At 39.9% G+C, this 24,339-nt stretch overlaps 1 protein-coding gene across 8 annotated transcripts in view; it reads left to right on the forward strand.

The window, feature by feature from the left end:
* Positions 1-7,761: 7,761 nt before the first annotated feature.
* Positions 7,762-24,339, forward strand: part of Ccdc15 (coiled-coil domain containing 15) — a 71,096-nt gene continuing 54,518 nt past the window's right edge. For 7 of the 8 annotated variants that reach the window (XM_048448754.3, XM_087905713.1, XM_087905714.1 and 4 more), the window contains exons 1-4: positions 7,774-7,904; positions 8,157-8,343; positions 12,470-12,619; positions 13,207-13,404. In XM_048448754.3, the coding sequence (XP_048304711.2) occupies positions 8,164-8,343; positions 12,470-12,619; positions 13,207-13,404 (528 nt within the window). In that variant the 5' untranslated portion in view covers positions 7,774-7,904; positions 8,157-8,163. Of the gene's footprint in view, positions 7,905-8,156; positions 8,344-12,469; positions 12,620-13,206; positions 13,405-24,339 lie in introns of all 8 variants that reach the window. The other variant, XM_048448772.3, reaches the window with a different exon arrangement.

The raw sequence follows: 24,339 nt of genomic DNA on the forward strand, positions 1-24,339 counted from the left end.
AAGGTTCAGGTAACATGATTTGATTACTGGTGGCAATAAAACCATGAATATAAATTCAAAGTTTTTTCATAGTCTTTGTTTTCTCCACCATAATGTACTACCTATAGAGATTTTGCATATAGATTGTCAATATGAAACATGGATAGTTATAATAATCATGCCAAACACAAATAAACGGACTGGCTTTCTTCAAATAGTTAGCTGTAGTGCCTTGCTGCTTATTCTGCATTTTCCCCTTCTTTTTCATGTGTATGTCATAAGTGCATATGTGAGCCCTAGGTTCTTATTGGGAATCCTCCTTAGTTCCTCTTCTATATTATTCCTTTGAGACAGGGTTGCTCAGTTGAACCCAGAGCTCACCAATGTGGCTAGTCTTGCTAGGTAGCTTTCTCTGGGGAATTCCCTCTCTGCCATCCAAAGCTGGAATTGCAGGTGAGATACCAAGTTCACCAGGCATTTATGTGAGGCCTACAAATTTGAACTCTGGTCTTCTTGATTTTGGCCCAAATTCCCTAAATGATTGTTTATAAATGTTTGTTTGCATTTAAAAGGGGATATGCTATAGAGAGATGAATACTTTACATTGTTATGGATCTTGGTTTATTGATACAAATTTAAGGTCAATTCTGTTATATGTTTATGTCTGCTCTTGATTAAGGTATTGTGTTTGTGCAGCTCATTTAAAAATGTAATGTATAATACAGGCTAATAGATGATCATCTATAATAGTCAAGCTAGTAGTCATGTTAGTTAGGTTTTATATATATGTGTATATATATATATTTCAGTTAGATAGATAATCTTCAAACCTTTCAAATATTACAGAATATGGCATTTAAAATACTTGAGAACTTAGGACTTTTCATGACAATGAGACACATTAGCTCCTGGCAGCACCAAGCTACTTCAAGAGGAAGATGGGCATCAAAGAGACTCCTTATGGAGCTTGCTGATCATTTGGGCAAGAAACTACTCTTGCCTGGACTGCTTGATGAACTGGACATGCAAGACCCACAGAAAAATGACTGCTGAACTTGTCTAAAGTAGGTGAGATAGTCCTTTGGGGTTCCTATTTTATAAAAGAGTCTGCTAGACATTCTGCAGGACACAGAAAAAAAAGTGATTGACAAACTTTCAATATAGGCAGAACTGTCTTTGAAATTTCCTGCTTCATGGAAAAGTTTGCCAGATACTATGCACCTGTAGGCTGAAGATGGGTGCCCCAATGTTACAGAAGAACTTTGGGTGACTGTCCAGGCAGTGAGATGTCTCTGTCAATTCTAGAGTTTTGGACGTTGCTTACAATGTACTTTCTGTTAACTTAAGTAATATTATGTCCTTCTGGAGTATTTGATGGAGTTGAAGAATTTATAGTTATAGTTTTTCTTACTTATAATAAAAGATAAAGTAGATATAAATATTGTAACTGCAATTCTTGTTTGGTATCTGTTTTGTATATGTAATTTTACTATGTAAAAGTTAAAACCTTGCTTTTCATTTAGACAGAAAAGGAGAGGTGATGTGGGATTTCCCTCTGTATGCTGTGAATACCATTGGTTAATAAAGAAGACGTTTTGGGTCTGTGATACGATAGAGCAGAGCTAGGCAGGTAAAACTAAACTGAATACTGAGAGAAAGAAGGTGGAGTCTAAGAGAAGCCAAGTAGCCCCACTGGAGACAGACACTGGAACTTTACCTGGTAAGCGACAGTCTTGTGGCAATACACAGATTAATGGAAATGGGTTAATTTAAGATATGAGTTAGCCAGAAATACGCTTAAGCTATTGACAAAACTGTATTGCACATATGGTTTCTGTGTGATTATTTTGGGAGTCTGGAAGCTGGGAAATAAACAAGCAGCCTCCTTACAACATAGGGCTATGCCTCAAAAAAATAATTTCAGAGACCCCAGTTGGAGTTTCCATCTGAGACAGGAATGCTGCATGAATGTAGACTAAGATCTGGCATTAGAGAACCCAAATACTGCAGTAATTCTTGTGTTTCCCCCACCTGTAGGTGGAAGCCACTTGTTCATTCCTGGCTTCCCAGACTACAAAATAATCACACAGAAACCATATTATTTGCAACACTGTTTGGCCAATAGCTTAAGCATATTTCTGGCTTACTCTTATATCTTAAATTAACACATTTTTATTCTTTTATATTTTATCATAATGCTCGTGGCCTACTGGCGAGGTTCCAGCGGGCTCCAGCAGAGGCTTCTGCCCCTGGCAGTGGCTACATGGTTTCTCCCTGACCTCACCTTCTTTCTCCCAGCATTCAGTTTAGTTTTCCCACCTAGCTCTATTCTGCTAAGCCACTGGCCAAAACAAATTGATTCACTAGCCAATAAAAGCAGCACATAGACAGAAGGACTTCTTACACCACCCACCCCTCAAGACAGGGTCTCACTATGTGGTTCTGGCTGTCCTGGAACTCACTATGTAGACCAATCTGGCCTCAAACTCATAGAGGTCAGCTTTCCGAGTGTGGGGGTTAAAGGCCTGCACCATTACACTGCCTGCAGTAATTCTTGAAATGTGTTTTTGTAGGTAGCTCTTATTCTGTTTGTCTCCTTAATTGTTCTCTATGTATCAGTCATGCAAGTAAGAGTTTTCCTATGTTACAAATAATAAAAATGAATACTATTTGTAGTATTAATAAATTACTCTTGTTGTCCTTCTACTTAGAAAGTTTAGCATTGGGATAGCCTTGAGTGCTAATCTTATTAGAAGCTCCGCATCTCACATCATCAGAGGGAGAGGTTGAGGAGAAAACAGTTAAAGGAATTACAATGCTCCTAAAATGTGACAAATCTTTCCTGGACAAGGATATGGGCTTTTTATTTCTTGTCTGTCCTAGATATATATTTGGAAATGTTGAAAGACCCCTATGCTGTTGTTGTTATTGTTGTTGCTCCTCCTCCTCCTCCTCCTCCTCCTCTTCCTCCTCCTCTTCTTTTTCTTCTTCTTTTTCTTCTTCTTCTTCTTCTTCTTCTTCTTCTTCTTCTTCTTCTTCTTCTTCTTCTTCTTCTTCTTCTTCTCCTCCTCCTCCTCCTCCTCCTCCTCCTCCTCCTCCTCCTCCTCCTCTTCCTCCTCTTCCTCCTTCTCCCTCTCCTCCTACTTCTTCTTTTTAACCACACACCAAGAAAAAGGATAAAAAGACTCTATATCCATGGTAAAATTAGAGAGTCTTTTGCGAAAGGCACTGTAGCAGATGCCGTTGAGAAAAATCAGGTGCCATTTGTGGTGCCATTTACACTGAAATGCTATTGCAAAAATCCAATCTGCCCAGCAAGCAGAAGGACCCTTCTGTATCTTCTAGTTAGAAAAGTTACCTTTGAGATGGTGAGGGAGGAAAAAGAACAGAGATGGACAGCACTATGGTCTGCTTTTAGGAATTTGCCAGAGCATTGGCTGGCTGTGGGAAATCCTGCTCTCTTTGGGGGAGGAGATCAAAGTGGGTTTGACTCAGCTGCCTAGGGTTGGGGTCCTAACACTCTGTTCCTCGAGGAGTTGGGCTGGAAGGTTTGTTACTGTTAAAGAGCTTCTCCTTGGCATAGGCTCTGAGGACTTAACATGTAACAAAGTTTTATATATTGTTACAACTATGATTCAGCTAGTCACAATCAGGAAAGTAGTGAGCAAATAACAACCCCCTCCCTGGTCTTCAACAAACAATTGGTTCTGTGTTAGGTGGATGGCTGCCAAGAATGCAGAGACTTGGGGCTTTGTGCAGACATGATCAGGGATTCCCAGCCGCAGAAAAAGGATTGCCCAACTCTACTGAGGGCTGCTCCAGAGCTAGGACTCCACACTCTGTTTCCAGCAACACTTGATATTTTAAACTTTTGAAAATGGACTTTTTTCAAAGTCAACAGTTCCTTTGCTGAGCAACCAATCTCAGCCAGGCGAATATAAGCTTTGCAGAAAAGGTCAGAAAAGGAGATGAATCTCTGGTGTGAATTCTCTGGATTTATGAGTATGGACTTTCAGAAAACATCTGACCTAGCTTTTAGTGGAAAATAAAGAATTTGAAATAAAGGTTTGGAGAGGACAAGGAGCCATCTAACAATACCTTTTTATAGTGTATGTGCACACACACACACAAGCGCAACTTAATCTCTTTGTCCCCAAGTAGTGATTGTGTTCTGTCTATTATTCAGATGGGTGGAGGCAGGATGAATTCTGTCTTGCTATTCAATGCTATTTCTAACCAACCCCTTTTTCTTAACCTCATCTCTAATTTTAAATCTTGCATCATCTGACTATAGCATTTACTGTTTTCCAACTTATTTCCATCTACCACTTTGCAGATATTTTTCTGAAATGCCTCAAAGATTTCTGGCAATGGCCAATCTGTTTTTTGTCATTTTTTTGTGATTTCAGTTTTCTCCTGAATAATTTGTCCAATGTTCTAATTCTTCGTTTAATTTCACTTAATGCATATAGTTGTTTTGCCTGAATGCACATTTGTTCACTATGTGAGTGCCTGGAACTCACAGAGGTGAGCAGAGGGTGTTAGATATCCAGGAGGACTTTCTTTCTTTCTTTTTTTTTAAAATCTTTTTTTTTTCTTTTGAGACAGGGTTTCTCTGTAGCTTTGGAGCCTGTCCTGGAACTAGCTCTTGTAGACCAGGTGGGCCTCAAACTCACAGAGATTGACCTGCCTCTGTCTCCCAAGTGCTGGGAATAAAGGTGTGCATCACAATCACCCGGCTAAGACTTATTTTCTTATTTCCAGAGTTAGGGATCAGAGAACATGCCTTAGCTGCCCTAACAAGCTGGGTTTGGCCACATGTCCTTGATTAGGCAATTAAAAGAGTCATATTAAAAATGATAAGCAGAAAATGGCTAGGCAGTGGGGATATATGCCTTTAATCCCAGCATCCAGGAGGCAGACACCAGCCTGGTCTACAGAGCTAGTTCCAGGACAGCTAGGGCTACACAGAGAAACCCTGTACCAAAAAACTAAAAACCAAACAACAAACAAGCAAAAAGAAAAGCAGAAAGTGATTTATTAAATGTGATCACATTGGGAAGAGGAAGAAAGGGGTCCATCTTCCAGCGGTCCAAACATAAGGATAAAGTTTAAACAGAAGGCATCATTAAGCAACCCTGATCAAGGTATGGTTATTCACTCAGGTCCTGTCTCTTGCAGGGTGGTCTGACAAATTATTAGCACTCTGTGAAATCTCTCTGATTTTGGGGAATCAAGTTCCCTGATGGCTGGCACTGGATGTCAGCCTTTTCCTTCTCCAATCATGAGATTCTTGTGGCAAAATCCAATTCCCTGGGGGCTGCTTGGTTCCAACAGTCCAGACAGCCATAGTTAGGGACACAATTGTCTCTTTAGAGCATCCTCATCCTTTCCAGGCATGACAATTACAGTCTGTTTATACTCATTGACTAGTGAGTCATTGATTTGAATCTATAGGCTAATAACTCTCAGATTTATCCTTTCAGTTCAGAACTCTCCTCCAGGCACTTTTACCCTACTATGTTCTTGGATGTTGAGTATGTAAGTGAAACTTTATTCTCAGCTCCTGATCTTCTCCCACCCCAACTCCACTCCTTGACTATCTTCACCTCAGAAAAAAGCAATCCTATCCTGTAGACTCAAGAGGAAACCCCAGTTTTCCTTGACTGCTCACCCTGCGACACCCACAACACAAGATTCCTAGCTAAGCATTCAACAGGTCTTCAAAATCTTGCTTCCCAAATACACCCAGAATCTCACAACTTTTCTCACCGTTTCCACCACTGCACCAGGGGCAAAGACATCATAAATTCCTAATGGAGCTATTGCAATGGCCTCTTAACTAGCCCTTAGTCTTTCCTCCCTTTTTGCCACTCCTGTTTAATTCTCAACATCACATACAGAATGATGATTTGTTTTTTAAATTCAAGACAAATTGGCACTCAGTAGCTCACAATCCTGTAATGGTGCCCTGTCTCAGCACAGTGTACTGCTCAACATGCTCTATGTGATTTGTCATCTTGCCTCAGTTCTTCTCCTTTCACCCTCTTCCAAGCATACTAGTCCCCTTCGCTTTTCTCAGTCAGGGCTCCCACACTGATGCTCACTCTCTATCTGAAACATTCGTGTGTGTGTGTGTGTGTGTGTGTGTGTGTGTGTGTGTGTGTGTGTGTTTGTAGGCACCTAGGGAGGCCAGAAGAGAACACTGGGTTCCTGGAGCTGGAGTTATAAGAGGTTGTCAGCACATGGGTGCCAGGATATGAACTTTGGTCCTCTGTAAGATCAGGAAGCAGTCTTAACCACTGAGCCATCCGTCTCTTCAGCTCCTACCTGGAATATTCTTATACCTCAGTTCAATGATGCTGTAGGCCTATTATTCCAGCTCTTGAGATGCTGAGGCAGGAAGAGCATGAGCTACATTGGAGATCCCATTAAAACCTATCAGACAATCAATTAAATACCTAAAACTCTCCCTTGAAGCTTATTATGGCTTGTTCCATGATCTCATATAGTCCTTGCTTGAAAGTGCTTTAGCTTTTAAAAATAAATTGGCAGAGGATATAGTTTTTGACTAGCTTGAATGGGGCCCTGGGCTTACTCCAGTACTGAGGAAAGCGAAAATAAAAACAGAACACAAAGAATAACCTCAAGTGTCTTAGTGAAACTTTTTCTGTTATGTTCTATGTTCCTTAACTGTACAGTAAATCCCCCAAACAAGAATATATGTTGAAGTGAAGCTTGGTGACACATGCCTGTAACATCAGCCACTGGGAAGGCTAAAGCAGGAGGATCGCAAGTTCCAGTTCTGGCCTACGCAGTGAGTTCCAGTTCAGCATGGGCACTTTAGTGGACCCTAAACCAAAAGCAAAAGTGTAAAGGGGGTTGGAGATTTTGCTGCAGCACTTGTCTAGCATGCCAGAAGCCCAAGGTTCAACCCTCAGCACACGCACGCACACACGCACTCACAACAAAACAATGACTCTGTATCTCTCAGGTATAATGAAATGCCCAAGCAGTGTTTGGAGACCACTCACTAGGTTGCAATGGTCGCACATAAGAACATGTTGAGGATAATCGTGAAACTGCGTTGTAAACCTTATGAATGGCATAAAGGAGCAGGATGCTTAACTATTTATTGGTTTAATCTGTATTTTGAGGATGCCCTGGCAGAATGTTCTAGACCAGTGGTTTTCAACCTTCCTAATGCAACAACCCTTCAATACAGTTTCTCATGTTGTGGTGACCTTAACCATAAAATTTATTTCATTGCTACTTCAGAAATGCAATTTTGCTACTGCTGTAATTAAACATCAGATATAAAGGATATCTGATATGCGACCAAATGCGGTCGTGACCAACAAGTTGAGAATCACCTTTTGGGTGCTTTTTTTCACTGCGTACCCTTGCCCGCCCGCACATCATGCCAGACATCCCTCTTACAGATTAGGAGATGACAGATCAGGCAAAGTGATGGCACACGCCTTTAGTTCCAGCATTTGGCAGGCAGAGACAGGCAGACCTCTGAGTTCGAGGCCAGTCTGGTCAACAAAGAGATTTCCAGGACAGTCAGGGCTACGCAGAGAAACCCTGTCTCAAAAGAACCAAAAAAATAAAAATGAAAATAAATTTGAGATAACTACAGCGCCAGCAACCAGGCAGAGGCAGAACCTAAACTCGGAGATTTCCCCAACCGGCTCTGTCCCTCCCGACCAAAGGGCAGGAAGCGGAAGTGACGGAACCCTCCCCTCCCAGTGCCCGGATCCCCGCCCCTCGCACCTTCCCTGCCCTGAGGGATGACGCGAAGCCGGAAGGGGCAGGGCAGGCGTCCGACGCGGAGTGGCGGTTTGTTGTCCCGGCTTTCCATAACAGCCCGCGGAGTTTGAGCGTGAGGAGGTCCGGGTCCCGGCGGCCTCCAGGCTTCACAGGTTCCCCTGTCCAACTGCCCGTGCTTCTTCTGCTCGAACTTCACAGCTTCCCCGCCCTGGTCCGCGCTTCTCGCTGCAGAGGGCGCCAAGTTCTGTCCCCACCGCCCACCTATGCTCAACTCTGAGCAGTTTTCCGTCTCCCAAACTAATCCTCGTTTCTCCTTCCCTTTCTTTCCATTCCTCCCAGAAAGTAATTTTCAAACCATTTTCCCCTCGTCTTTATTTCTTGCCCCTCTCTTTTCTCCTAAACAGAAATCAGATGCCAGGAGGTATGGCGCCCCTCAAGAAGCCTCGGAATCCCACAAAATTACCCCTGGCTTTAAACCCCACGAAGAGTAAGGACGTTTTGGCAGTGCTGGCTGAGAGGAACCAGGCCATAATACCAGTTGGGGCATGGGTGGAACCTGCCTCACCAAATTGCTCGGAAATCCCCGCACATGTGAGTGTCAGTTGACCCAGATACAGAGATCCCTGTCCACTTTTTTTTAAAGTAGGCTTCTCTAATTTTTGGTGCTTAGAGATCAACAGCTGAAGAATGCTGTTTCTATTCTGTTATAGATTATTCTTGTGTAGGGATTATACAATAATGATGTATTTGCCATCTTTTGTTGGTATAATCAAGTACTATTTAAGTACCTATTTACCTATTACTCACCATACAGAACATAATTCGTGGACCCGTAGTTTATTTCACAAACTTGATTGTTTGCTGTGTACATCTTGCAAACACTCTGTAACATGATATGAATAACCGTTGGTCACACTTGAAATGTTAATTAGTTGCTCAAAGTTTTTAAGTTTTTAAATGAAGATCAAGGCAAAATGAATTAAGAAAATAGAATAGAAAGAGTTTAATCCTGACAGAAACACAGAGAAAATTGTAAATTCCACAAGGACAGGGAGACTTTCATTCCTTCCTCTTCTGGTGTAAAGTAGGTCTTTTAGGACGTATTTGTTGACTGAATGAGAAGATACGGTCTTTGTTGGTCCTGAAAGAACAGAAATGCAGTTGCTGCGGACAGGAAGAAGCATTTCAGATGAAGGGACACCCTTTTGAAAGTTTACCACATGTAAATGTTTGAATGAGTATCATGCTTACACATGAGAGCGGTTTTGCAAGGTTTTTGTTTAGTGTTTCAATGGGCTGTCCCTTAGCTCTTTGTTCACCTTTTATTGTGCATAGCGAACAAATGTTCCACAACCCCTGTTTTTATATTAAATAAATATTACCTAATTTATGTAGATACCCAGAAAATGTTTATGGATTGCAGGAAATCTGCAATGTTCTTAGTGTAGACAAGGAACTAAACATGGGTGAAAAATATATTCTCAGTGTTCTTGATTTTCCAGGACAAACAAGACACATTTAAATATTATATAAGGGTTGGGGAGATGGTTTAGCAGATAAAAGTACTTGTGTAAGCCTGATGACCTGAGGTTATGGTCCTGGAATCCAGGTACAAGCTAGATGGGATGGTGTACATCTGTAATCCCCACACTTCTGTATTGAGATGGGAGCTAGAGACCGGAGAATCTTGCAAAAGCTTGTGGGCCAACTAACCTGAAGCAAAGAGAGACCCTGCCTCAAAACCAGGTGGAGGGAGAGAGAAAGAGAGCCAACTTCTGAAAATCCTCTTATCTCCACACATGAGACAGACTATGGCATGCACATGTCTACACACACACACACACACACACACACACACACACACACATACAGAATAAATTTTGAAAATTATAAATGTGGGGCTAGAGAGATGGCTCAGCAGATACGAGCACTGTAATGGCTACTCTTCCAGAATTCCCAGCACCCACTAGGCTACTGTTTTTAACTTCAGTTCCAGAGAATCTAAACCTGCTGGTCCTTGACGTCACTTCAAATATGTGATGCACAGACATACATGCAGCAACACACCCATACACAAAAAGATAAAGATATTAAAAAATTATAAATGGCTAGATATGGTGGCACACACCTTTTATCCCGGCACTCGGGAGCAGCAGCAGGTAATCTCTGAATTTGAGGCCAGCTTGGGAGGTCCAGGTCAGATAAAAGAACCAAGTCAGAACCCAAGTCATCAACTTCCCCCAGTTACTAATGTTAATAACAATGCAGTATAGTAAGTTAATTTTATTTATGTTCGTCATGTATATCGTTACATATTCATTAATTTATGCCTAGCTTGTCACCTTTCAGGAAGGAATTCAAGAGTTGGACTGCATGTGATTAAGTGCTAAGACTATCTCACTTAAAGAAGAAATATGTCTTGGTTGGTATGAACCCAGGAAAGTTTAAAAGAAGCTGGGGACTGAGGATAGTAGGAAGTAAGCAGGATTATAAGGATTATAAGGATGGATTACATTGATTGGAGTGGAAGACTTAATACATGACAGGATTTGAAAATCAGGGCAGTGGCAAACTATAGGAAGTCTTGAGGAATATTGATTTTGTTCACTATTTAATATTTATAAATATGTTCCATGATCAAAGTGTTTGAATTAGATTAATTGCCTCAAAGTTATAAGGGTTAGGGAGAGATTAGATTTAGGGGAACAAATTAGAATAAATTAAAACAATTTAGACATGAAGCATATCATCAGAATTTCTTTAGTAATGGGGAGTGAAGGAGAGAAAGCCCTGAAAAAGGTGAGTGAAATAGAAATCAATAATTAAAAATTGATACAAAGTTCTTTTATTACTGAAGTCAATACACTTTAATTCTATCTATTATTTGTGTATGTGGAAATTGGTTCTCTCCTCCCTCCATGAGGGCCTTGGCAAAGGAACTCAGCTCATCAGAACCTTTACCTGCTGAGCTATCTCACTGGCCCAATACTTCTTTTAATTACTAAGATACCTTTATAATCTCAGTAGTATCAAACTGTTCAAAATTTGTTATCATAACACCTTTTTTGTTGTTTGAAATAGTTTAATTTTAAGTTTTCACACATTCAGAATATTTAAAGTCTTGAAATATGCACAGATTGTCTCCTTTCCTATTTTTAAATAATCCTGTTAATCAGTTCCAATCAAAGGGAGTTTGATCAAGCATTTGGTAGAGCTCTTTATTACTTCAGCATATTTAATCTGGGAAGCCATCCTTATAAACAAGCACAGCACTGTCAATTCAAAGATGGGGTAAATAGTTACTTGGCTACTCTAAGGGCATAACCTATTCTACATTCCAAGGGATCTTGAAGGTGCATAGTATGAAAAAAAATCACTGTGGTCTTATATAAGTTCTCTTGCGTATCACACCCCCCATTGTCTTGTTGTATAACAAGCCATATGCAAACATCGTGGCATAAAGCAGGTAATGCTGTGTGTCCGGTGTGTACACAGAGTAAAGTGGCGTGCCTTTTATCTACTTTGGTGGCCTGGGCCTCGGCTGAGTGGCTTAAGTAACTGGATGTATTTGGGACAGCTTGATGGGTTCTGGCTTTTAAAGTTCTTGGGTCTTTGCAGGCTATCGTGTTCAGTAAGACTTTTTCATGTGTGTAATTTGGGCTAGGATGACTAGACTAGCTGAGGGTGGCTGGATATCTTTCATGTGATTTGGCTAGTTTAACTAGCTGTGTTTCCGTTGACCATGGGAGTCTCAGAGTAGTCAGAATTCTTTTGTGGCACTGGCTTTCCCCCATGGTGAGCTTTTCAGAGCTTCAGTAGAAGTTACTTAATGACCTTGTTGGGGAAGTCGTAGACCCAACATCTCTGCTCATTCTGTTTATGCATAGATAGATACAATTCCACGTGGGCTAAGAGACTACACAGTAGTGTCAGTACCAAGAGAACTGATTATTTAGGCTAAGATATATCATTTTTGAAGACCAATTTCTATATAATTTAAGCATTATTTTCATCATATATAAATTACCCAAAGAAAGGAGTGTTAAACATTTCCTGCCCTCAGAATTCATAATCTAGTAGGAGAATTAGTGCTACATTTTATTCATATTAAAATGAAATGTGCTATAGCATAAGAGCTCAGAGGAGATTGCTGGATAATCTTGAAGACTAAGAAGGCCTTTACTAGATGGATGAAAGGAAAGCTACATTAAAAATGGAGTGAAAGGCACTTGGGAGACAGGGACAGGAGGTTGAGGTCAGCTTTAACTATGTAGTGGGCTGCAGACTAGCTGGGGCTATAATAGTGACATACTCCCCTCCACCCAAGAAGGGGATGGCTAATTCTAAGTATGAAGGCACTATACATTGGAAACATGTCTGGTGAATGGTGAGCAATATGGTATTTCTACTGTCTACTCATATCAGAAGCCATGACACAGGGTCAAGTTCATTAAGAATTAATGAAGACGTCTTTGATTTTAGTTGATTGAATAAAACATTAAGATTTGATATGATATTCACACATTCCATTTTTTAAAGCTCTTGACTTGCTCTGAGCTCCTGGGACTTGCTAGCTACACTTAGACAGTGGGTTTAACTCTGATTTCCTTGCTCCTCTGGACACCCGGTCATAATTATAGACTACCTTTTCTGTATTCATGACGTTCCTCATGGGCAAAACTGATGACATTTAAGTTCATTTTCTGTCTTTTCAAAGGCTTCAGCATACATGATTGAAGAGGAAATAAAGAAACAGCAACGAAGAAAACAAGAATCTCTGAAACATTTTCAGAGACAGGTCCAACACCGGGTAAATCAGCAAGTTAAACTGAGGAAAAAGCAACACCTTCAGAAGTCCTACAAAGCAGTGAGTCCCTAAGTGAGCTAGCTGTGGTGGGAAGCTTGTGTACTGTGAGACAAGCTGTGAGGCCTCATCGGGGTCGCTTCGCCTTTGATTCTGTGTTGTTAAAATCCAGTTGTCTACGGAGCCCAGTCAATTTTCATGTAGAGAAACTGTTTTTATTCCTGTGTTGTTCTGACTTGCCTTTTTTTCCCCTTTCATGGGTATAGATTTAAGTTTGAATTCCTAGAATGAATGGCTAAATTTAGGGTGGGTCTTCCCACCTCAGTCATCCAATCAAGGAAGTCCCTCCCAGGTGTGCCCAGTTGCTTGGGATTTCCTTGATTCCAGATGTGGTCAAGTTGACAGCCACCATTAGCCATTACAATATGATGTGATACTGAATCTTCCTGGATTGTAGAAGAGCTGGGTGGGATAGTCTAGTTAAATTATTAGCACATGGTAGGTGTCTGGTAAATGTTGGCTACTGTGTCAGCTAAGGCTTCCTGCCCCCTACTCTGTTGTTTTGGTTGGAAATCTTATGGCTGCTGGGAGGGATTATTTGTGTTAGAAGGGACTAGAGTCTCATTATCCCCCCTTTTTCCTTTGTGTAGGCAGAAAAGGAAGGCGCTATAGCCATGCAGTGTTTAGATCCGACACATTTAACTCCTAAAAGGACAAGTGTTTTCTCCAGCAATTTGAACGCTGCTATTGGAAGTTGTAGGTTACCCCCTTCCCAGGTGCTTGGGGATGCAACAGAAGACGGAGATGGAGAGAATCAGAATCAGTTGTTTAAACAACAAGCTCACGCTGTAAGTACAGGTACATTTCATTTTATATTAATGATGTTTCCCCTCAGTCCTCTAACCTGTAGTATATTTAGGGTATAAAATAGAGATTAGGAGTTAATATACTGTATTTCACTTTTTTCTTGTGTGTATGTATAATATGTATGAATAGACGTGTGTGTGTGCACATGTATAGGCTTGAGGTTAACATCAATTTTCCTTCTCACTCACTTTCTGCCTTATGTATTGAAGCAGGGTTTCTTACTGAACCTGGTATCCCGTTCCCTATCTCTGCCTCTCACATATTGGGATTTATACATGGAAACCAGCTCACCTGGATTTTTACGTAGATTCTGGGGATCTGAGCTCTGGTCTTCACAGTTGCACAGCAAACTCTTTACCTGCTGACCTATCTTCCAAGCCCCAACTTCAGTTTTTTATTGCCACTTTTTTTTTGAGGGGGGGACTAATGATAGTGCTTGTTTTAATTTTTAAAAAATTGTTTATGGATTGATTGGCTGGTTGACTGATAATGTCTTTCTGTGTAGCTCAGGCTAACCTGAGACCCACAGCCTCTATCTCCTAAGAGCTGGGTTTATACACGTGAACCATCACACCATCCTTATTATAAATATCTCCCTTATATTACATTCATTTGTTTTTGAGAAGACATTGTAGAACTATCTAAAGAAAGGTACTAAAAGTGTAGAACTCAAAATTTATTAGAGTCTTAAGTCAAAGAACATCGAGTTTCCCAGTTATACTGAAATTATGTTCTTTATATGTTATTGCCAGTTAGTAGCTACAGACAGAAATGATGTTAACCTTTGATGCTAAGGAATTCAATATAGTTACGAGTATTTCATTTATTATTTTTTGTTTCTCTTTTTTAAATTAATTATTACAATAAAATTATCTACTATATGCCAGGCAGTAATATTTTAAATTCTTAGCATATCATAATACTTGAAAAAAAAATTTAGTGACTTTTTAAATGTATCTAATGATTAAAATTGAAAGCACTGTGAATAGCAGCATACTCCTCATCCAGTCAGTTCCTGAGCTTTTATTGATGTATTGCTTACCTCACTTTAAGAAATGTTCTTCATCCTATTTTAAAACACATATTTAGGGATAGTGAGAAGAAAAGAAAAAAATGTGTTAAACAATGAGCATATGCAAATAAAAGCCATTCTACTTCCTGAGTTAATGTACTTTCCAAGTTTTACTTAGGTTCAGGGATTGACCTAACTGGGGCAACAAGACAAGATATAGGGGCCTCTGTACAGAAAAGCTAGGATCAGATGTACTGGACTCTCTGATGAAGAAGCTGCAATACGCCGAAAGTTCAGCATGTTTATTGTGTAGAGTTGAACAGTGAGGTAGGTTATTGCATACAGCTGGATCAAGGAGGCAGGGCTTATGGTATACAGCTGGATCAAGGAGGCAGGGCTTATGGTATATAGCTGGATCAAGGAGGCAGGGCTTATGGTATACAACTGGATCAAGGAGGCATGTGTAGGATCTCAGGAGCCATAAATGCCTGGTGGGAGTGGGGAAAGCTATGTTGAACTTTTTCTGCCCACATTATCAATATCTGCATATGGAGCAGAGAAGGGTTTGCCATCCCTCTTAACCTCACCCAAGGAAGGCTTTGCCATTTCCAAGGCACTGGGGTCCTTGACATGTCTGCTCCATGTCAACAACACACATTCACTCAGGATTTACTCACTTCCTCAGTTCTTGGTCATAATCGAATTGGGCTACATGTATAAGTAAGTTAGAAGGCATATGCTATCATCTTCGAATTTTGTTTTGAAATTTCTTTTGCCTCAAACTTTTTCTTTGCTTAGAGGCATTGTGTAATTTGTAGTAATCATTTTTATAATTATTTATTTTTTAAAAGTTTATAAATAGGAGCCAGATATAGTGATAAATACTTACAATCTTCGTCTTCAGGAATCAGGTCAGGAAAATAGAAAGTTTGATGCTACATAGATTCTCCCTTAATAAAAAAAATGAAGAATTTATTAAACTGCACACTGATTACATTATGAGAGATAGAAAAGTGAAGGAAAATCCAGTCTTTACCATCATGATTATAACTATAAATCTCATTGCAATAAGGATTTTTTTTTTCTGTAGAATACAGTGCATGGCCTGTCACACAGTCAGCATGTAAGTGAACACATTATATTTGTTAAGTGTTGTAAGGGGTACTAATATGTGAAATAGGACCCTCAGTGGGTTTACATTTCCAAGTAGATATACTGTAGTCTCCTATACCCCAAATCTAGTAAGTAATATAGACGTTTAATGTGCTTGACCAAATGGGAACTCCAAATTTTAAAATTCTAAGGAAACAGTACAGAGAGAATTTATGCAAGGGCTGGAATTGAACTTTTTATTTTGAATTGGTATGCTGACCTAAATTGATAAATTCCAGAGACTTTTTGAGATAGGAACAGTGAAAAGTGTGGGATCTGTAATGCTAGAATAAGTGATGAAATCTTTCTAGTTGGTAGTTTATAAGGAAATAACGGAGAAATGAGGTGAGGCAAGAAATCTGGTTATAAAGAGCCTTTGTATTATGAAATTTTAAAGGTTTGTATACATTTTCATTCTTTTTCCTTGAAAAAGATAACTTAGTGAAGGATATCTGATGGAGGAGGGTCATCTGTCTATGTGTTACTTTCATTGGTTAATAAAGAAACTGCCTTAGCCTTTTGATAGGACAGAAAATTAGGCAGAGTAAACAGAACAGGATGCTGGGAGGAAGAAGGCAGTGAGGCAGTCGCCGTGACTCTCCTCTCTGAGACAGACGCAGGTTAGGATCTTTCCTGGTAAGCCACGACCTCATGGTGCTACACAGATTACTAAATATGGGTTAAAGCAAGATGTGAGAATTAGCCAATAAGAGGCTGAAACTAATGGGCCAGGCAGTGTTTAAAAGAATACAGTTTCCATGTAATTATTTCAGGGGTAAGCTAGCTGGGATCCGGGCGGGAACGCAGCCCACTCCTTCCTTTTACAGGTGTCTGGTGACTTACTGATTTGGTCCTGTGAACTTTTGTCCACACAACCATGTGACAATGGTTGTTTTTATTCTCACCATTTCTATTGCACTTTCAACCCACTAGATGTCATTATGAAACCAGACAATGAAATTGTTGAAGCATTAACTCCTGTACTTTGTGGAGAACTGATTAGATAATGGCGTCATAGTTTAATTTCTGAATGTTAGTGGGTTTTCAGGTTTTGTTTCTTTAAACTGTAGAAAAATAGAATACTGGGGTTGGAATTTTAAGTTGTTTTTTTTCCCCCTTTTTATTATTTTATGTGATGGGTGTTTTGCCTGTATGTCTGTGCACTATGTGTTTGCAATGTCTGCTGAGGCCAGAAGAGGGCATTGGAACCCCTGGAACTGGGGTTGCAGAGGGTCTTGAGCTGTCATGGGTGCTCAAGCTTAAACTAGTGTCCTCTGGGCTGCATCAGTTTCGTGTAGTCCAGGTGGTCTTAAACTCACAGAGATCCATCTGCCTCTGCCTCTTGAGCCCTGCCATTAAAGGTGTGTGCAAACCACACCTGACTGACATTGGGTTTTTAAAGTTCATGTGACATTTAAATATTTAAGAATGAAATATTTGACATCTCGAATATACTTAATAATATAAAGATCATCTAGTATCTTACTGCTTTGATGTTGCCATAATAAAATACCTTGACAAAAGCAACCTAAGGGAGAAAGGGCTTCTTTTGGCTTAGAGTTCCAGGGACATGCATTCTGTTGTGGCTAGAAGACATGACAGCCAACAAGGATGGCATGGTGGCAGGAGCAGGAGGCTAGGTGGTCACACAGTGTCTGCACTCAAAAGGCAGAGTCTGTAGGAAGTGCAGCTGTGCTATAAAGCCTCAAGGCTCAGCCCCAGTGACCTGCTTCATCCAGTAAAGCTCCATGTCCTAAAGGTTCCACAACTTTCTCAAACAGCGCCTTCAGGTAGGGATCAAGTCTTCAAACATGTGAGCCTATGTGGGACATTTGACATTCAAACCACAGGATGTAGAGAGTTATAGGTAAGGTAAGTTTGTTCAGGAGTTAATGCTGAGTCTGGGTTATATGCTTGAATTTTAGGTGCTTACTTATACTTCCCTTAAAAGAAAGTTAGGAGTAGGCTGGAGAGATGGTTCATAGATTAAGAGCATGGGTGAGAGCCCAGATTCAATTCCCAGCATCCACATGGCAGCTCACAGCTGTCTGTGACTCCAGTTCCAGAAAATCTGATGCCCTCTTCTGCCCTCTGCAGGCACTGCACTCGCATGGTTAACAGACATACTTGTAGGTAAAATGCCCATACACGTAACACTTTTAGGAGCCAGTGGTTCAGTGGGGGAAGCCACTTAGTGCCAAATCTAAAGATCTTGAGTTCAATTTCAAGGACCCACATAGTGAAAGGAGAAAACCAACTTGTGCAGATTGTCCTCTGGCCTCTGTGTTTCAGCTGCGATTTGGGACACTGTATTGTTGTTTCCCCAAGTGAAAGTGCTTGCCACCAAGCCTGAAATCTGGGACCCACATGCTGGAAAGAGAAAAACTCCCACAAGTTGTCCTCAGTCCTCTACGCATTCTCTCTCTCTCTCTCTCTCTCTCTCTCTCTCTCTCTCTCTCTCTCTCACACACACACACACACACACACACACACACACACACACACACACACTAAATAATTAGTTTTAATGGAAATGTGATTTGGCTAGTTTTTCTCTTTGTGTCTGTACCCAGCCTCCTACCTATTAGCACTTGATAGACAGACCAGATATGATCAGGAACCTAAACTAAGGCACTAGAGCCACAGAGTGGGAAGAGGTTTCAAGTGGCCACAACCCCTTTTGTTAATACTGATACTCGTTATTAAGGCTTTGTTTTCTGTGGTGTCTCTTGGTTATTTTATTTAGATTTCATCTTAAAAACATCTTACCATGTCTTCATTCTCACCATGTAACACATTTATCTTTAGATCGTGCAGTTTACCGCTGTGCCTTCAAGACTAGCATGGTTCATTTTAACTTTCTGTTTCTCACCGAATATTTTGCTGTCTTGGTTTTTTAAAATAACTTTTTAGTTAGCATACAAAGTAACTAATTTCATTATGAGATTTTTATGTATATCATTATACCTTTCTCTTAATTGCCCTCTCCCACTACCGTCTCCTGTTTCCTATCCTTTTCCCTTTTGCTAGCCTGCCTCCCTCTCCTTCTCTCTCCCCACTTTTGCTCTCTCTAAAACCTAGATTTTTGTTTGTGTGTTTGTTTGTTTTTCAAGGCAGGGTTTCTCTCTGTTGCTCTGGCTGTCTTAGAACTCACTCTGTAGACCAGGCTGGCCTTGAACTCACAGAAATCTGCCTGCCTCTCCCTTCTGAGTGCTAGGATTAAAGGTGTGCGCCACCACTGCCCAGCCCCTAGGTTTTTTGTAAGAGAAAATTACTTGCTTGTTCTGCTCTCTCTTTTAGATCTTTTCTTCTTTTTTAGCCTCCTTTTAGTTTCATATTGGGGGTGCACACATACTGTAAGAAAAAGCTATATATAAGAGAGAACGTAATGCTTTTGTCTGAGTCTGGTTTGCTTCACCTAACAAGATGCTCTCCAGTTCCAATCAACGAGCAAATGACATTTCATTTCTCTTCATGGATGAATAGAGTTCTATTTGTGTATATCTATCCCATGTTTTCTTCATTCACTGATAGACATTTGTGCAGGTTCTATCTTGGCTATTGTAAATAGTGTGCAGCCATAAAATGGATGTGCAACTCTCTTTATGATATACTGACTTGGAGTCCAGCTAGAGCTGGATCACATGATAGTTTTTGAGACACTTCCAACTGATTTCCACAGTGGCTACAGCGGTTTGTGTTCCTACCAATAATATATAATAATTCTTTCCCCTCACATCCATGCCAGCATTCTGACTGGGTTTAGATACAATCTCAAGGCAGTTTTTAAATATGCATTTCCCTGGTAGCTGAGGCTATTGAACATTAAAAAAAGGGTTTCTTGGCCATTTGTATTTCAGTCTATTTATTGACTGGATAATTTCCCTTTTCTAGTGTCTAACTTTTTCTGTTCTTTATAGAGTCTAGGTGTTAATCCTCTGTCAGATGAGTGATTAGTGACAATTTTCTCTCGTTTTGAGAGGTTCATCACTTTCTTTTGCTGTGTAGAAGTTTTTTTTAAATGTCATGTAATCCCATTTGTCAACTAATTCTTAGAACAATTTCCTGTGCTATTAGAGTGCTTTTAGAAATTCCTTAAAAATTTTGAAGTGTTTCCTGTGTATCCTTCTAATAGTAAATTTCAGGTCTCATATAAAGATCCTTTATTTTTTTTTCTATGAGAGTGTCATATGGATTTAATTTCATTCTTTCACGTGCTATGATTTTATTCTTTTATGACTCCACAGATTCCTAGCATTTTTCTATCCTGGAAACAGTTACTTTTTGTAGTGAAGATTTATTTGTTTTTAGTTTTTATTTTGTGTATGTGTATATCTGTCTATGGGTTCAAGGAGGCTAGAAAAGGGCATCAGATTCTCTGGAGCTGGAGCTAAAGGCAGTTGTGAGTCCTGGGAACTGAACTCAGGTCCTCTGGAAGAGAAGCAAGCATTCTTAAGCATTTAGCCACCTCTCTAACCCTTTAAGTAAATATTTAAATGATGTGAAATAATTGTTAAATTGTAGCATGAAGGGCTGGCTTGCTTGTTGGAGGTTTCTGTCTTGCCTGGTTCTCATAGTTGTTTAGCCTCAAAGAAAATCACACAGAGATCTCTATAAGTTATAAAGCTGATTGGCCCATTAGGTCAGGCTTCTTATTAGTTCTTGTAACTTATATTAACCCATTATTCTGATCTTTTTTAGCCACCTGGCTCAGTACCTTTTCCAGCTGGCAGATCATATTTTGCTTCTTCAGTTGTCTGCACAGGACTGGGAGGAATCAGCTTCCTCCTTCCCAGAATTTTCCTGTTTTCATTGTATCATTTCTACTTCCTGTCTGGTTTTCCCATCTATACTTCTTGCCTGGCCAATCAGCATTTATTTAAAACATGATTGACAGAATACAGACAATTCTTCTGTACCATTTCCCCCTCTTTTTTTTTTTTTTTTTTTTAAAAAAAAAAAAAAAAACAAAGGAAAATATCCATAGTCCATTTTTTGGGAATGTGGGCATAGTCTTTCAGGCTACTTCTGGCTGGTTGGGCGCACTGTTAATCTTATGGGGACCTAAAGAAAATTAGAGTTATGATCAAGTCCTGACTGAAGTATCCTGTGAGTCTTTATCATCTCGGCCAGCAGTCTTGAACCTGTTCTGGATGAAGAACTCAGACATCTGGGCCATCTATTCCTGCCAGAGATTTTTCAGGTGGCCTTCCTTGATCAAAGCTGATTTTTCTTAACTCTAATAGAGGTCTCTATAAGTTTTAAAGCTGATTGGATTGGCCCATTATTAAATTATCTATAAGGTGCTGTCTTTTCTATTGCTGTGTTAGGATACCATGACTGACTTAAAGAAGAATAAACTTAAAGTTTATTGGGGCTTACAATTGAGTCCATGATCATCATGGTGGGGAGTATGATAACATGCAGGTAGGCATGGTGCTGGAGCAGTAGGGAGTTGGGGAAAAGGGGAGAGAAGAGAGAGACAACTAGGAATGATGTGGGTTTTCTAAACCTCAAAGTCCACCCCTAATGATGTGCCTCCTCCAATAAGATCACACCTCCTAGTCCTCAAACAATTCGGTCACCTGGAGACAAAGTATTCAAATATATGAGCCTGTGGGAACCATTTTTTATTCAAACCACCATAGATACCATTCAGGTAATTCAGAGTAACCCACACAAGAAAAGTTTGTATCAAGAATATACTCAGTTGGTGCTGTAGATACTGCACACTGGTTAAGAGCACACTGGTCCTATGTAGTTAGTCTGAGGCCATCTAGACTATATGAGACCATGTGTCAAACTCACTCCCCTACTACAAAATCAATATAATGTGTAAATATACTGCATTATATTGAAAGAAAAACAACTTTGGATAGCTATTTTGGCATTGCACATATCTTAAATTGGTAATACATTCCATAGTGAAAAGTAGGTAACATTCTATAAATATTAAGCCCTATGCTTTCCTATGACATACACAGTATTAATAGTTTTAGTTTGGTTACATACAAATTCTGTCCTTCCAGTGGGCTAAATTACATGAACAAATTAAAAGAGCTAGAGGATATATATACATGTATAATATATTTGTTAAATTTTGCCATGTATACTTGCTGAATGTTTAAATTTTTATCATATAATAATACTGGTCATATTTTGACACTTAAATCTTGACATTTATTAATATACTATAAATTTTGGCAAAGGTATCTTTGCTAATGACAAATTGTTTCTGAGCATGACATATTACTTTCTGTTATGTAACATGTAGAAAACACTGTATCCAGACCTGTATTAATTGATATGCAGCTCTTTAGCCATTGTTCCTAGCAGCTAAGGCTTGAGGGGAGGATATCAGCCTTAAGTAGAGCTTGTGAGATACCTGTTTTCCTCAGAAGGCACTCGAAATGGCTGCTTATCATACACAGGATACTGTCTCTCAAAGAGTCAGAGTGAGTGAACTTTTGCTGACTGGTGTCTCTATGGATGGAAGAAAACCTAGGCTTGTGTTCTCTACCTAAGGTCTGAAGTAGTATTGTGTAACTGTGTAAACAAATAAAGAAAAAAGTATATATAATATCCATATTTTAAAAACAGAAGAGCTTTGCCTGTTTCCGCATTTCTCCCTCCACTAAAGCTTCTATTTGATTTTTTTGTAAAGTTTTGTGTTTTGGTAGTGAATTCATGCTTCTGAGTAATAATTAGCAGTTTTGTGACAAAACATTAGCTGGGGAGACGCAAACCACAACAGACCAATATACAGATACCACCAAAGTCCAACTGATGAACAATGCGTCTATTGGGATTAGTTCCAGGAACACAGGTGAGGAGTTCCTTACAGAAGCAGAAAGAGTCAAAGACAACTGCATCCCCAAGGCCCACCCCAGCCTTGGTGATGGATCACACAGCTGGGCACCTGGAGCACACTGCACAGCTTGCAGGTAGCTCCACAGTTGGAGAGTGTCCTTCCCAGGGGCCTCTGTTGGTCTAAGCCTCGTCCAGGCAGCTGGCCTACTCTGAGTCTTTGCAGGTTTTCTCCGAGAGTCTTCTGTGAAGCTCAGCTTGTTTTAGTCTTGGCAGCTCAGCTGTCTCAGTCTTCTGTGCAGCTCAGAGTCTGAGGTGGACCCAGAGATTTGATTGCTCACTCTGGTAGGGAAGGGCTTAGTGAATCTGGTCAGTTTCAGGGACTTTCTGCTGCAATTTTGGGTTGTTTTCCTTCCTGTTTAAAGAGTTCCCTGGGGGATGGACTGTGCAGTCTCAGAGGAAACTTGCACAACATAAGTATGTGATAGAGATTCTTATTGTTGTCCCATTAGGAAAGGTGAAAATTTGGCTCACTTTTCTTTCCCTCTTGCCATTACACATACTTTTCCATCCCATATCCTCTCTTTATAATATTACTATACTAAAATTTTGCTTAGATTGAGATTCAGCATTTTCATTGCCATTGCCATAAATATTAATCATAGCTGAGCCAGGTGGTAACTGCAATTTTTTTTTATCTGAAGTTATATTGATTCTTTTTATTTGCTGGGTTTTCTGTTCAGTTATGAATTTTTCATCTCTACTAGGGAATTATTTGTTTTTAACGTTATTTATTTGTACTGATGTTTGTGTTGGAGGTGGGGCTCATGGAAGCAAGAAGAGGGCATCAGATCCTTTGAAGTTAAAGTTAAGGTAGTTGTGAGTTCCCTGACATGGGGGCTGGGACTGAACTCACGTCCTTTGGAAGAACAATATATGCTCCTAGTAGCCCATTTGTTTGTTTTGAGACAGAGTCTTACTCCTTAACTGAGGCTTCCCTGGAACTTACTACTTAGCCTAGGCTGGCCTTGAAATTACAACAATCCTCTTGCCTGAGTCTCCTAGGTGTTTGGATTACAGGCATGAGCCATTACAACCAGCTCCATCCAAAAAGCTTAAATTGGCTAATCATTCAGTGCTAGTCTGTTAATAATAGCTGTAAAAGATTGAGTTGTGTGTCTAGTTTTGTGTAAGAAAGACACTATTAAATTTTGTGTTCTGAATATATTTTATTAAGATTTTATTTATTTATTTATTATGTATGTAGTGTCCTGTCTGCATGTATTCCTGCAGGCCACAAGAGGGCACTAGATCTCATTACAGATGGTTGTGAGTCAGCATGTGGTTACTGGTTATTTAACTCAGACCTCTGGAAGAACAGAGCCATCTCTCCAGCCCCTGAATATACTTCTAAACATACAGATATAAGTACATGCATATACAGTGATCACCGTTACCTTACAAGTCTCCTTTTATACTAGTTTCTTTTAATTATCAAATAGTTTGATACTAGTAATAGCTATTTTCTGTGTTTTGAATATTAATTCTTGTTCTTTCGTTAGTTATAGTTTTTGTGGCTGCTCTAACATATTACTTCAAACTTTTTTGTTTTGTTTTTGAGACAATGCCTCACTCAGTAGCCCAGGACAGTCTTAAACTCACTGTGTAGCCTAGGCTGGCCTTGTACTCTTGTTCCTGCCTCGGCATCCCAAGTTCTATTATACATACCTAGATTACCTAACTTAAATGACTAAAGTTTCAGGAATGTATTTGTGAGGGTTTAGTGGTTAGACATCTAAACTGAGTTTCATGGATCCTAATTGAGGTATTAGCAGGGCCACCTTCCCACAGATTTTAGAAGAAAATATGTTCATTCACTTTTCCAGCCTTTGGTGTTTACCTGCTACCATTCTTCTTCTTGAAGCTGCATTCTGTAGCCTTTGTC

The sequence above is a fragment of the Myodes glareolus genome, chromosome 4, assembly GCF_982192425.1.
Source record: "Myodes glareolus chromosome 4, mMyoGla1.1, whole genome shotgun sequence".
Lineage (NCBI taxonomy): Eukaryota > Metazoa > Chordata > Mammalia > Rodentia > Cricetidae > Myodes > Myodes glareolus.